The sequence below is a fragment of the Camelus bactrianus genome, chromosome 25 (assembly GCF_048773025.1).
Source record: "Camelus bactrianus isolate YW-2024 breed Bactrian camel chromosome 25, ASM4877302v1, whole genome shotgun sequence".
Classification (NCBI taxonomy): Eukaryota; Metazoa; Chordata; class Mammalia; order Artiodactyla; family Camelidae; genus Camelus; species Camelus bactrianus.
The window spans coordinates 7,126,968-7,142,223 of record NC_133563.1 but is presented as its reverse complement, the minus strand read 5'-3'; the positions used below and the strand labels follow the sequence as shown (position 1 = coordinate 7,142,223).

The 15,256-nt window shown below is 38.9% G+C and overlaps 1 protein-coding gene across 2 annotated transcripts in view; it reads left to right on the top strand.

The window, feature by feature from the left end:
- NIPAL2 (NIPA like domain containing 2) overlaps positions 1–15,256 on the top strand; it is a 72,426-nt gene that overhangs the window by 43,293 nt on the left and 13,877 nt on the right. For both annotated transcript variants that reach the window (XM_074352991.1, XM_074352990.1), the window contains 2 exons: positions 2,185–2,306; positions 9,596–9,692. In XM_074352991.1, the coding sequence (XP_074209092.1) occupies positions 2,185–2,306; positions 9,596–9,692 (219 nt within the window). The remainder of the gene's footprint in view (positions 1–2,184; positions 2,307–9,595; positions 9,693–15,256) is intronic.

Genomic DNA, 15,256 nt, shown 5'->3' with positions numbered 1-15,256 from the left:
CACATTTACTATGGTGGTGATCATAAGGTAACTCTCCTGTCAGCCCCAAGTGTCTATGAAATCTGTAGTTTTAAGAACATCACTTAAAAAGAATGATTACCTTTCCTTGGCACATGCCTTCCCAGTATACCTAGTCTGTCTACTATAAAGAGCAGGGATGAGCTTGTTTACCTGTTTACATATGACAAGTTTATAGGAAGAGATTTTATTAATACTTCTATATTGTATCAAGCTAAATCTGAAATGGTCCCAGATCAGGAACTAGTGGCAGTAGCTGACTTTGAAGAGGGGAACTAGGAGGTAGGAGAGAGACTTAACTTTTCATGATCCCTCTTGTGTGGCTTTTGGATTTGTTACTGTATGCATGTGTTAACTCATTCAAAACTAAATGTGAAAAAAAGAAATTTAATTGACACTAGATACAGTTAGATGAGATAAAGAAATAATATGCAGAAGAATTCATTATAAATAAGAAATTTGGATTTCATGAAAGTAAGTTGGAACTCAGACTTTTAAATTGTATTCAATGCATTTATTCTACTTTTACTATTTATTTTTCATTAAAGTATAGTCGGTTTACATTGTTGTGTTGCTGGTGTACAGCATAGTGATTCAGTTATATATATACATATACATTCAGTTACATATATATATATATATATATATATATATATATATATATATATGTATATTCCTTTTCATGTGCTTTTTCATTATAGGCAATTACAAGGTATTGGATGTAGTTCCCTGTGCTATACACTAGGACCTTGTTGTTTATCTATTTTATATACAGTAGTTAGTATCTGCAAATCCCCAAATCCCAATTTCTCTCTCCACTGCTCCCCTTTCACCCACTGGTAACCATAAGTTTGAGAAAACTTTTTTTTTTAAGTCCCTTCCTCCCGGGAACATAATATTGAACTTATATTATCTTATAAGATCTTTTTTTCCCAAAGAAAAGACAAAACTGATCAATAATTTTCTCAAGTTCTTATATATGGTTTTTAGTCTTTTCCTTTCATTACAAGCTTAACAATGTGTATTGTTTTCATTTTAAAATTTCTCATTATTAGAAAATAGCTTTTAAAATTGTGTGTATAATTTCTGTCTTCACAAAGTATTACAGAACAAATTGTTACATTAGAGGAAGCTTATTTTATAGCTTCTACAATACCATGAGTAGCTGTTGTCTAGCTTGTGTGAAAAATCAAATGCTGTTTATTCTCAGGAACTAGAGTTCAAAACTCAAAATCATTTGATTAAAAGCAACAGGAAATTGGTGTCTTCAAATTGTGAGATTTTATAGACAAACCAAACTGTTTCAGGTTGGAGTGAATGCTGGTTGTAAATTATATACCCAACAATGCCAACCTCAGTGATGAATCAGGCCAAATTATGTTTTCCAGTGTGCTATTCAAAAAATGCTACATAAGTCAGTTTTTCTTAGGCTGCTAATTATTGATAAATAAGCAGTTCTCAGTGTGAAAGGCAAGTCCCCTCCTTCGGTGGTCACTCCTCCCACACACATTCCCTGACTCCATTAGTATAAGTAATGCCAAAGTGATGACAGTAACACATTCCTACACAGGTTTATTATGTGATATTTTACCAAGCTATCCCTGAAATTCTAGATTTTAAATTGAGTCAAATAAATCTTACAGCAAAGTAAGCATTCACCTTCGTTATTTCTGCTAAAAGGACTCTAGTAAACGGCAATGATTAAGGTGTTCATTTACCAGAGTTTCAAAGGGTAAAATTATGGGTGGGTGTGTGTGTGTGTGTGTGTGTAAAGGCTCCAAAGGTGAAAAAGTGCAGAGCAGATCATCAGGTGATGCGCTTTCCCACTCTCCGGGCTCTGAGCCGTCTAGATCTACCTGGATCTAGATTCATCACGCACTTACTGGTCCCCATGGAAACACACAGCCAGGTTGGATGTGTTTCTCTGGAACAAAAGAGAAAAATCAGAAGTTACATCCTACTCCATCCGTTCCCGGCCCCTGTCTGCCTTTAAAGGTAACGCCATTGGGTGAATGCACGATGCCGTCCAGGGAGGATTTGATGAGTCGTATTTTAATAGGCATGGACTTTTACAAGTAATGCTCAGTCTATGGGTAATGTTTACAGAAACAAAAAGGTTTAAATGTTCCTCTTTCAATTTGGTTTGTCTTTCAATTTTATTTAAAGGCATGACGTTGGCATTTGCAGGAACATATTTATTGGTGAACTTTGCTCCAAATATAACTCAGACTATCTCCGCAAGAACAGTGCAGTATTACTTTGTTCGCTGGCAGTTCCTCATCTATGTGGTAAGAATTCTAAAAATTTTACTATCCTAGAAACGATGTTATCTAGACCACTGGGACATACAGATGTCAAAGAACTAATACAATCTTTTCTTCCCAGCATTAATATCTTACCAAAATGTAAATATATTTGACCAGAACCAAAGTATTTGAAACACTAAATCAGCAACAGAAGCACCCGCATTTCCCAAGTATCCTTTCCTTGGGGGTGACCTGTCACTAGAACAGTTTCCACAATTGAATGGAATTTTATCTGGCAAATTCCAGAGCAAAATGTTTTAGGACAACTCAAAGTAAAAACAAACAAAAAACCTCTCTTCCCAAGTCAAAGGAAAATGCCTGAAGACACATTTTACTCCTTTGATTTTATTCAAGATAACTATTCTCTTCAAAAAAAGCACTCACTGAGAATGCAGCAGACTGTCCGAGGAGAGGGACGGCACTGAGCCGTGTAAAAGAATGGAGTGGGCTGATGCAGGAGTCGGAAGCCACTGATGGGGATATTTTGTTTGATGCAATGGCCGTATCCAGTGGGGATAACGAGGGACTGATTGAAATGGTTGGCATGTAACTTGTTATGGAAGTCAGTTTAGATTGGAGAGTAAGAATACTCTAGGAAGGGCGGGTGGTTACAGAGAAAATTGGGAGTCTAGATGAGCACTTAACCAAGAACTGAATTGGTTAAATAGTTATGAAGTCAGTAAAAAAAAAAAAAAAAAAAAATCAAAGCACACCGAATTGTGTATTTTAAGTGTTAGAAGTGACCTCGAAAAGCCATCTGGTCCAGTCTCTGCCATTAAGACAGGTAAAGTAGTACGATCCTGCTTTATACACCTACTGTTTGAAAGTGTGGCACCAGCATTTGCAGGGGCGTGTTTATTGGTAAACGTCTTTGCTCTAAGTGCAATTTAACCCAGGACATCCCGGCAGGAACTGCATGGTATTACATTGTCGTGCGGCAGCCCCTAGTCACGTGATGAGAACCCTCTCTGGCCATTCCTGGCGTAGAATTCTGAGTGCTGGAACACACATGTTTATAGGGCTTTTCTCTATAGTCTCCCACTCTACTCCCTTCTCTCATTCAACAAAGATACTCTGTTTAAAACAATTCCTCATAGTCCATCCCAGGCTCCTGGTGGGCACCTCCTTCTCATCTGACATCCACTCTTACTGTTCATGCTGCAGACTCTTCCAGGGTTTCCTAGGGTGATTGCCTTGTCCACCTCCACTGCCATCATCCTTTAGAAACACTTCCAAATCCAGACCTGCTTCTCCTTCCCAGGTCTCTTCTGAGCTGCAAATCGGTGTTCTCGTCTGTCCGCTTATTGCTCATCCCTGCCTGGATGTCCCGTAGGTTCCTCAAATGTAACAACTCAAACACTGAACTCAGTATCTTCTCCCCTAAACTCCTTCCTCACTTAAAATGGACAGTTCCTCTGTCCCTGCCCTTCATCAAACTAGGATCAGGCTTCCTAACTCAGACGGGCATTCTTCGGGTCTGTCATACTTTGTGCTGCCCCTCTTCCTCTTTTTATCTTCCTACTTGTCTACCGTACACAGTCCTCCAACTATTACAGCTTTCATCAATCACTTCTAAGCACTAGGACTCGTTGAGTATTTCGTGATAGTCTAGACTTGAAGTCCTACCAACACATTATTATTCTTTGCCTACAGGCAAAACAAATTCTTTATTCAGTATGAAAAGGGTCACATAGTCTGTGACCAGAAAATTAAAAGCTTGGGCTGAATCCTTTGGAGATTAAAGATGCATCAAGATTTATTTCCTGGAATAAACAGCATTGTTTGATGATGATGTATCTTATATTAACACCAGAGAAAAAAATTTAAAAGAACAAAACTACTTTTTTAAACTTTAAATTTCCACCAAAAAAAAAGTATTCTGGAATTACTTGTATTTTCCCATTTTCCAAATTTAACTCTTAAATGTAGTCATTCATTTATTCACTAATTCATTCAACTCGTTAGAAACTAGGATATGAAAGAGAATTCCTGAAGCAGGAATTTTACAGTCCTGGGAGATACCCATATTACTATAAAATAATGAAAATATATTTTAAAGTAAATGTCACCGAAAATGTAAAGAATTCCAGATATTTATAAGGTAGCATAAAATAAACATTTAGTAAAGTCACACTTGAGTAACACTGATGGCATTAGACTCTTGGGGAACAGATCTATATTATCTTAGTTTACCTTAGTTTGGAATTGACCCCTTTATATGTCATATCTCTGAAGACTAGAAATTATCAATTATATGCTAAGATCTTGAATTGAAGTTTGGTTTAAATCTGCTAAGCATCTAAGTAATATTTAATCCTTCGACGTAGCAGCCTCTGTGCTTTTTCTGCAAACCATGACTGCAAAGCCTCATAATTGCAGTAATTAAGATGATTCTTTAAAATATCATTCATCTGACTGTTTCTGTATTACACCAAGTGTGAATGCAGCACCTGACCTACCTTTCAGGACTGATCAAATAATTAATAGCATGGGTACGTTTTACATATCTCAAAAGGGGACTGTAAGGTCACATTACAGACTAGCTAATAGCGTCTCCTTGTGTCCAGTGTTTGTCTGTACCAGGCCAATGCCCATTTTCCCTTGAAGGCTTACATGAAATGGAAGCTCGAAAACAAGGCCCAGGAGCCTCCCCTCTGAGCTGGGGCTCTTTCTGGCAGGAAAAGGATTTGAGAAGCCTGGTGTCTACTGGCCACTAAAACAGCCTTTCCCAGCCTGTATTCACGGATGGGTAGTCCCACCTGGTGCTTGCCAAAAAAGCAAACAATTGGGTTTTCAAGGTCATACTAGTTTGGAGAGATGCTATGAAACACGCACGGCCCCCTGAGAAATTCAGCATCTCTGCTGGCATGTTAGAAACGAGAAGTCCTTTAGGAAAGAGACAGGCATAACTCTGTTCATTCCACCCGCCCAGGCATATTTGACCATGGGGCCCTTTTCCCCAGGGGCCTCTGATTGAGTAGCACCTAGTAATGTCCCTGCAGAAGCCACAGGACGGCGTGTGGCCCTGAGCCCCGGTTACTCTGTGTTCTTCGGCAGCCTTGACCGGGCTGTCTTGCCCACCCAGGTTTCCCAGCAGACTATTCAGATGGAAACTTCTTCTGTGAACATAGAATCCTTCACAGACTAATCTGCACGGTGCTCGCTTTTTCTTCCCCCAACAGAAAAGTCAGATCAGCAGAAGCAGGGGTCCAGCCAGTGATTCGGTGTAATTCTCAACCCTAAAGCCGATTATTAAGTCAGCCTTTCCAGCAAAAGCCACTTCAACACCCACCGCCAGATGTTAAATCCTGAAGGAAGGAAGCTGTGTAATATTTTTAAGGCCTCTAGGTCTCCTGCATGCAGTTCATTTGCTTTGTTGTCTGAACGTAGGCAGCACTTGCAGGTCCGCGCCAGATGTGCCTCTGTGGTTGCGGCGGCCAGCACCCACCCAGCAGGCCGGGCCCTGTGCCTGCTCTCTCTGCCATCTGTCCTTTACCCGCGGAGCAGCCCTAGACGTTGGCCGACGGGGAAACAGAGGTAGGGAGGTTCTGTCACTTGTCCAAGGTTACATAAATACTGAGTGGCAGAGCCAGAACTCAGAACCCAGTAGTCCACCTCCAGAGTGCACACACCAGCCCGATTCCCCACATAGCTCTCCATGTGGAATTAATCCAGGCTGACCTCGAAGGACCAGATCTTTGTCCACACTTGACCTTAGAGAGAACCTTCGTGAGCTCATTTCTTTTGGACAGGGAAGCCATATCAAAGGCTGTACTTTGAAGAAAGAACTTGGTGAGAGAAAATGAGGTGAATGTGGGGTCAGATTTTGGTACTGGAAGTGGGGCTACCAGTGGTGAAGTTTTGTGTATCTCTGTTGTCACATCATCCCGTGAACTCTTTTTACCACTGAAAAAAAAAGGGTGAGTGCCTTTACATCAAATCAGAGTAGAGAACGAATCCAGAAAACCCAGAATCAATTCAGAAAAACTCATCCTGAAAACTTTATTCCTCTGGAAAGACTGCAGGTACCAAAACCTGAATTAGTTTATCATTATTTCCATAACAAGTTGTCACAAGTAGTGGCTTAAAACAACACAAATTTATTTTCTGACAGTTTTGAAGGTCAGAAGTCCAACAATGGGTCTCACGGACTAAAATCAAGTTATTGGCAGGGCTGAATTCCTTGCTAGCACCCCTGGGGGAGTCTGTTTCCTTGTCTTTTCCGGCGTCTAGTGGCGGCCAGCATTCCTTAACTCAGGTCTTTCTCACGTTACATCTCTCTCTGACCACAGCTGGGAAGGTTCTCTGCTTTTAAAGGACCCTTGTGACTAAACCGCGCCCACCCAGATAATCTCCCCATCTCAGGTCCATAGCCTTAATCACGTCTGCAAAGCCTCTTTGCCATGTACAGTAACGTAAGTTCCAGAGGTAGGATGTGGGCATCTTGAGCAGCCGAGGGGAGTGGGAAGGGCATTTTTATGCCTACCAGAGCTGTGCCACTTAACCCCTCTGAATCTTGGTTTCCGCCTCTGTAAAGTGAAGATAATGATGGTGCCTGCCTCCTAAGATTGCTGTGAGGATGCAATGAATGAGTTCAAGTAAATCATGTGGTGAGTGTGCGGACCGTGCCCTTATTATTTCTGGCCTCTGAGACAGCACGCAGCAAAGCAGCCTCTTCCTGGGTGGCAGCAACCTGCAGAAATCACAGCTGCTTTAGTGCTGGTGTTTTCAGAGGAGGGGGTGGAATTAACATTAATTCATGCTGCTTGAATGTTTTGTTCCTAGGCGCTCCATGATCTCTGGCCCCAGGACAGAACCCCAGGCCACTACAGTCATTATGTGAATAATAGAAACTCATGTTTTATTTATCTGAAGCCACAGAGATGGAATTTGCAAAAAAAAAAAAAAAAAGTCACACGTGATTTTTAGAGCAGATAACTACCCTCACCACCCCACCCCCCACAAATTAATAATCGGCACGCTGACAGATTTAGCTAACGTGCTTGGAGCATCAGTGCAGGGAGAGCTTTCTTCTCTCCAGCCACAAATTCAGTGGTCCCAGGTGCCGCTGTGAGCTGTTTGTAACTGCATCTCGTGAGAAATGGCAACCCATGGTTGAGGGGAGACCAAGCCCAGAGAGAGAGCTCTGTTTTGATGGTAGCTTTTGGGAAGGCAAAGAGATAGGAGTTTAATAGCTTTTGTAGCACAGCTTGATTAAACGAAAGGTCTAGCAAATAAGTCCTATGAGGAGAAGTTAAAACAATTGGTTTAATTTACCAGGAAACGAAAAGGCTAAGGGATGAGTTAATCTTCCACATTAGATGAAAAGATTTTTAAATGAGAAGGATATGGTCCTGTTGTTTTCTGTGCCCACGGAGGACTACAGGGAAAAACAAGCCAACAAGCAAAACCTTGAGTTGGAACAGTAGAGACTTCTGTTTCTTTAGAGAGGATTCCATAAGTAAAATGCAGTCTTGAAAGTAGTGAAGTCCCTAACTCTGGTGAGTTTTAAGAAAAAAATTAGCATTCGTACTTTTATTTATCCAACATAAACATTCATACTGTATGATTTCAGTCCAGAGGTACTGTCTCTTTGAGGAAAAAAAAAAAACCCTTTGATTTAAGTTATCTTAGGGCTTCAAAAAAGAAAAAAAATAAAAAATAAAACTGAGAACTCAAAATTATACTAGAGTTTCTTAAGGGGAGGAAAATTTTAGACATTCAAATACTTATTGAACACTGTTTATTAGACATTGGGTCTGTGTTGTTGGCAAGTTGTTCGTACTAAATTTGAGGTGTAATTTATTAATTCCACAAATATTATACATTATTGAGTGACCAACTGTGTGCCGGGCCCTGGACGCAGATCAGGTCCCTGTTCTCACAGAGTGTGCTAGTGTGGAGATAGACAAGAGCCCATAAACGTGGGAACAGGAAACACGCCAGATGATAATAAAACGCTCCACAGGAGCCACCTGAGTTCAGGGTTGTGATAGGACGACTGGGTGGCTCTGTTAGATCAGAGTGATTCAAGAAGACCTCTCAGAGGAGGGGACGTTTAACCTGAATGCTGAGTGACTAGGAGGAGCCATTGTACAAACAGTAGCTCAGGGAAAGAGCCTTCCGGGCAGGGCAAACAGTTAGTGCAAAGACCTAAAGGCAGGAGCGATTTGAGGCCTGCAAAGCACTGGTGGGAGAAAAAAGGCCATTTGTGGCTGGTGCAGGTTGGACCATCCAGGAGCCAATTGTACAACATGATGCGATCCTGGCAGTCTGCTGGGGCTTTGTAATGCAGGAGGGAGTTTGGATCTTATTCTTAATGTGATAGGAAACCATAGGAGGTTTAAGCAAAGGAATGACTAGATCTAATTTATATGTTTACTACATGTATCATCCTGAATGAGTCTCATGAACATAATGCATAGTGAAAAAAAGCAAGTATGATTCCACTTGTATGAAGTCCAAACATGCAAAAATAAGCAGTGTCACATGGGGATACATAGAAATGCGATAAACCATAGAGAAAATGAATGGTAAATGCAAAATGCAGTGCAGTGGTGCCCAGAGAGGTCGCAGGAGGAGGGGTGTGCAACTGGGGAGGGGAGACCTTGCAGGGACCGAGAGGTTCTGTTTCTCAGGTTGGGCAGAGGGCCCATGAGCACCTGTCATATTACTGTAAATACCTTACATGTATCTCCTGTACATCCTCTACGAATGAAATATTTCATTATCCAGGTTGTGTTTTTAAATGATTCTTCTTGCTGTGGAATGGCTGGGCTGTAAGGTGGCAAGAGTCAAATCAGGGAAGAATTAGCAGCTCCTGCAGTGGACAGAGAGGGTGGCAGGGAGTGAGGGAGAGGGAGCAGTTTTCACCCTGTGCAACAGGGCATGTGCTAAGGCCACCTACCGAGTGGAGGCCCAGGAGGAACAGGTAAGGAAGGTGGGCAATCGGGGTAAGTGTCACCTGTAATCGTGTGATATGCCATCAAACATGCATGTGGAAGTGTCTGGTGGGCAGCTGGGTAAATGAGACTAGAGCTGCAGGGAGGTCAGAACTGGAGATCTTGATTTGGGCGTCATTGCCAAATAGGCCCTGGCTCTGGATGGCTGAAGCTTATCCTGTTCTCATGTACTTGAAATTGTCCTTAGGAACTCCAGTCACCCTCAAATCTCATAGGAGAATTGTTGCAAAATCAAAAAGAGAAGTGTGACACTCTGAAAACTTTGCATAGAATAATGTATACATTATTCATCATCTTTTTCATTTCTAGATTTTAGAAATATTAATTTTCTGCATCCTCCTGTATTTCCATAAAAGAAAAGGAATGAAGCACATTGTGATTCTGCTAACCCTGGTGGCACTTCTAGGTAAGGATATGTTGTTTTCTCTTAAAAAAATTTTTTTAATTGAAGTATAGTTGATTTATAATGTTGTTAGTTTCTGGTGTACAGCATAGTGATTCAATTATACATATATATATTCTTTTTCATTATAGGCTATTACAAGATTTGAGTGTAGTTCCCTGTGCTGTACAGTTGGACCTTGTTGTTTATCTGTTTTATATATAGTAGTTTGTATCTGCTAATCACAAACTCCCAATTTACCTCTCCCCCTTTTTTCTCTTTGGTAACCATGAGTTTGTTTTTTATGTCTGTGAGTCTCTGTTTTGTAAATAAGTTCATTTGTATCAATTTTTTTAAAGATTCCACATATAAGTGATATCATATGGTATTTTTCTTTCCCTCTCTGACTTACTTCACTTAGTATAATAATCTCTAGGTCCATCCATGTTGGTGCAAATGGCATTATTTCATTCTTTTTATGGCTGAGTAGTATTCCATTTTGTGTGTGTGTGTGTGTGTGTGTGTGTGTGTGTGTGTGTGTGTGTGTGTGTGTGTATCACATCTTTTTTATCCAATCATCTGTCAATAGACATTTAAGTTGCTTCCATGCATTGGCTGTTGTAAATAGTGCTGCTATGAACAGCAGGGTGCATGTATCTTCAAATTAGAGTTTTCTCCAGATACATGCCAGGAATGGAATTGCTGGATCATGTAAGTATTTTTAACTGTCTAAGGAATATCCATACTGTTTTCCTTAGTGGCCTCACCAATTTACATTCCCAACAACAGCATAGGGGAGTTCCCTCTTCTCCACTCCCTCTCTAGCTTTTATCATTTGTGGATTTTTGAATGATGTCCATTCTGACAGGTGTGAGGTGATATCTCATTGCAGTTTTGATTTATATTTCTCTGAAAATTAGCAATATTGAGCATCTTTTCATGTGCTTATTGGCTGTGTGTCTTCTGTGGAGGAATGTCTGTTCATGTCTTTTGCCAATTTTTTGATTGGGTTTTTTTTTTTTATATTGAGTTATATGAGTATTGGTGTATTCTGGTAATTAAGCCCTTGTCAGTCACATCATTTGCAAATATTTTCTCCTAGTCCATAGGTTGTCTCTTCATTTTGTTTCCTTTCCTGTGCAAAAGCTTATAAGTTTGATTAGGTGTCATGTGTTTATTTTTGCTTTTATTTCTGTTGCCTTGGGAAACTGACCTAGGAGAACATTGCTATGATTTATGTTAGAGAAAGTTTTGCTTACATTTTCTTCTAGGGGCTTTAGAGTGCCATGTCTTATGTTGGTCTTTAAGCCATTTTGAGTTCATTTTTGTGTATGGTGTGAGGGAGTGTCCTCATTTCATTGATTTATATGCAGCTGTGCAGCTTTCCCAGAGAGAGATTGTCATTTATCATCATATAGTCTTGTCTCCTTTGTCAAAGATTAGTTGACCATAGGTGTGTGGGTTTATTTCTGGCTCTCTATTCTGTTCCATTGATCCATATGTCTGATCTTTTGCACATATCATGCTGTTTTGATTATGTAGCTCTGTAGTATTGTCTGAAGTCTGGGAAGGTTATGCCTCCAGTTTCTCTTTTTCCTCAGTATTGCTTTGGCAATTCTGGGTCTTTTGTGACTCCACATAAATTTTAGGATTATTTATTCTAGTTCTGTGAAAAATGTCCTGGGGAATTTGATAGGGTAAACTGTTTCTAATTCTCTAATCTAGCAATGCTAAATCCTAGAAGAGTTTGAAGGAAAATATTTGAGCATCCTATTTTTTCTCATTGTTTCTACTTTTCAATTCTGATCTCTAGAAAGAAACTGAGTCTCAGTGAAGCAAACTACGTTTTGTATGTCCATTGCTACAACTGTTATTTAAAATTACCAAGAAATAAAAATTCTTAAATATCTATTTTTATTTGCTCTCTGGCAATTTGGAGATTTTTTTTACTTTTAGTAAATAAATGAAAAATATAAAAGAGGAACAAATGAATGAACCTGGCCAACTGAAACTTTTGTATCACAAATTGATTACCGAGGCCTATCCTGTTTACATTTAAAAAAAAAACTTAAAATGTGGATAATATGAAACATAAATGTAAGCAGTATGATTTTCTTAAATACGTTACTTCTGTTCATTGTTTACATACCCATTTCCTTTTTTTCTGGAGGAACCCGTAAGATTTGAAAACTACTCAGATAAGCCCACAATACATTTGAAATCTGTTCTCCCTCCCCACTCCTCCTCCTCCACTGCTCCCCACCCACTCTGGTCTCTCTCTCTCTCACACACACACACACACACACAGTCATATATATCAACACTAGGAGATCTCACTAATCATTTGGAAGATTCCCTTTTTAAAAATCTATTTATAATTCTTCCTTTGCCCCTTCTTTGCCCAAGAGATGACCCGTCCGTCAGGTGTCGTTCGCTCTGACTTAATGGATAGTACTTGGACTGTTGGGGCAGCTGCAGCCCCTGTGTTCATGAGGTGCTGGAGCTTTCATTTCTTCATTTCATCAGCTAGTTCTCTCCTTCAAATTGGAAGATTTGCATCAGTGATAGTTATTTACAGAAACAAATGTACTCTAGAACCTATTCAGGTATGCTGTTGATCAAAAGAGCAGGAAAGGAACTTTATATTTGTTCTCTTCCAAACTGCCAGTGAAGGAGAAAAACTAAGGGAAAGCATGCACATGATACACAAAAATATCGAAAATAAAGGAAATTTCAAATAAGGTAATAGAATTAAGACCATACATACCAGCTATGATCATAAATGTAAATCAGGTAAATTTACCAAGTAAAACAGGAAGATTCCCAGACTGGACCTCAGAAATATTCACATGTTGATTTTGAAAACGATTCTTAAATTGGATTCAGCCAGTTTGCCCTGGTTCAGCTCTATAAGGGTTTTTGAAATAGCACCCTTTCCGACTGACCCTTGGTTGTGAAATATTTTGACTTCAATACGTAAATTTTATCTAAAACACCGTAACTCCAACTGAAAGTTAAAGAAGGTCACGGTATTACCATCTAAATTAAAATCAAGGCAGAAGCATTAAATGCAACAGAGGATCCTGGAAAGCGCCCCTCTTGGCATTTAGTTGCTAAATAGGGCAGGACTGGGGCTTGGAAGGAGCAGGCAGCTGGGGAAGGGGGCCCTCAGTAGACTGGGCTGCAGCTATTTCAGAAACTACGTTAACGGAAATACAAGAGGAACAGGAGACTTCTCTAAGCTCTTGGAAATAAGCAGACAGAAAAATAGGTAAAATTTGAGAAACTGCTTAATTTTGATCCGGCAGCTCTATGTTGAACGCCAAATCCAGAAAACAGAATATACCTTCTTTCAAGTGCCTGTGTAACATTTACAAAAGCTGATCTTATAATTGGCCACAAAGAAATTTTTGATAAATTCCAGGAAGTTGAAATAGTACAGACCACATTCTCAGATCACAGTGAAATAAAAACAGAAAATAATAACAAAAATAGAAACCAGTGAAACCATAGCACCTGCAAATGTCAGATGCTTAACTGCAGCTGGGCCGAAGTAGAAACCAAGATTTCATTACAGCATTATATTTCTTAAATTATTATGAAAACACTTAATATTAAATGTATAGTTTATGACTACTGCTATATTCAGAAGGAAATTCATTGCTTTAAATTTAAGTAAGTCAGTTAAACACTCAAGAAGTTCGGGGGGAAAAAAGACACTGAAATAAAGCTGAGGCAGGCAGAAAGGAACAATTAGTAAAGGCAAAAATTAATGAACTAGAAAACAGAAAAGCAATGGGTTGATTTATCAACCCAAGCATCAGTTCTTAAAAGACAATAAAATAGATCCGCATGAGACAAAATATATCGAGTACTGAAAATTAGAAATAATACACAGATAATGAAAATAAATGTTAAAACTTGAATGAAGCACTTATTTTTTTAAGGAAAATAACTATGGAGAAAATAGAGGAGTTGTTAAAAGGCTACATCCTAAAAAGAACCAGGCCTAGAGTTTCATAGGTGATGCCTTAAATTCTGTGAGGACCAGATTTATTCCGGTGTTGTTCAGAGTACCTGAGGACATAAGAAGAAAGCTTTTGCTCTTTTTTTTTTTTTTTTACATAATCTGTATAAACACTCCTCTCAAATAGCACAAGAATACTATGAACTAATTTCACTAACAAATATTGAAGTAAAAATCCCAAATAAAAATTAGCAAATGGAATGCAAGACACATCATACTTCATGACCAAGTGGTCTTGATGAAACCAGTTCTTTTTCACATTTGTAATCACTTCTACTTAATGTGTTCTATTTATATATTTATAAATTGTTTTGAGCGCATCTTCCTTGACAGATTAGTTCCATGAGAACAAAGACCATGTCTGTTCTAGTTACACTATGTATACTTTACTAGAACTGAGCATAGTGAGATAAAGATTTAAATTCATTACCAACGAACTAATTGTGGAAATGAAAGGCTGACCCTTTAGGAAATCCATTAATATAATTCATCACGTTAATGACTCAAAAAGGAAATGTGTCATTATCTCATAGATGCTGAAAAAGCATATTAAAGGTTTAATGTGCACTCCTAATAAGGAATTTGAAATACAAGAGGCATAGAGATACCTGTGTATTAAAAACATTTTTTTAAACTTTTATTGAGAAATGACAAGCGTAATTGTATATATTTAAAGGCTACAACGTGATGATTTGATACACATATTGTTATCATTGTAGAATGATTACAAGCTAAAGATAATTAACATATCCATTACCTGATAACTAATAGTTAACCCGTGTGTGTGTGTGTGTGTGTGTGTGTGTGTGTGTGTGTGTGTGTGTGTGTGTGGTGAGATCAATTAAGCTCTATTCTCAGGAATTTAAGTCTATTTTTTTTAACTCTACCATTTTATTAGCTATATCCACCATGCTGTACATTAGATTCTCAGAACTTACTCTTCCTATAACTGAAAATTTGTACCCTTTGACCTACATCACCCTCTATTTCCCCTGCCCCCAGCCTTTGGCAACCACCATTCTATTCTCTGTTTCCATGAAATCGGAAAATCATTTTTCTCTTAAACCAAAAGCTGAAGCACATCTGATGGTGAAATACCAGAAGTGTTCTCATTACAGTAAGTGAGGAAAAAAAAGATCTTTATACTCACCGATGCTGCTTGGATCATTAATGACTTTTACAAGAAAAAATGGTTATGAAAATCATGTACCAGCTTTGAAAAATATTTCTAGTGTCATGTTAAATGGAAAAGGAACACACCACATTGTACCTACCTTCCTTGTGACTGAAAGCACACGTGATGTGGAAACAAAATGAATGAGAGGTACTGGTAGTAGAGAGGAGGCTGCTTTTTTTGTTTGTTTGTTTGTTTTATTGGTGTTACTGTTTGTGTGATATATAAAAAATGGAACTAAAAAAATGGAAAGTGAGGGCAACCAGGAAGAAAGAGATCGGGCTGCTAGTGAGTGGCTCTTCTTGCCTGTGGCCACAACCTCCTTTTATTTATTTATTTACTTTTTTTTTTTTTTTTTTGGTAGGGGGAGGTAATTAGGTTTACTCA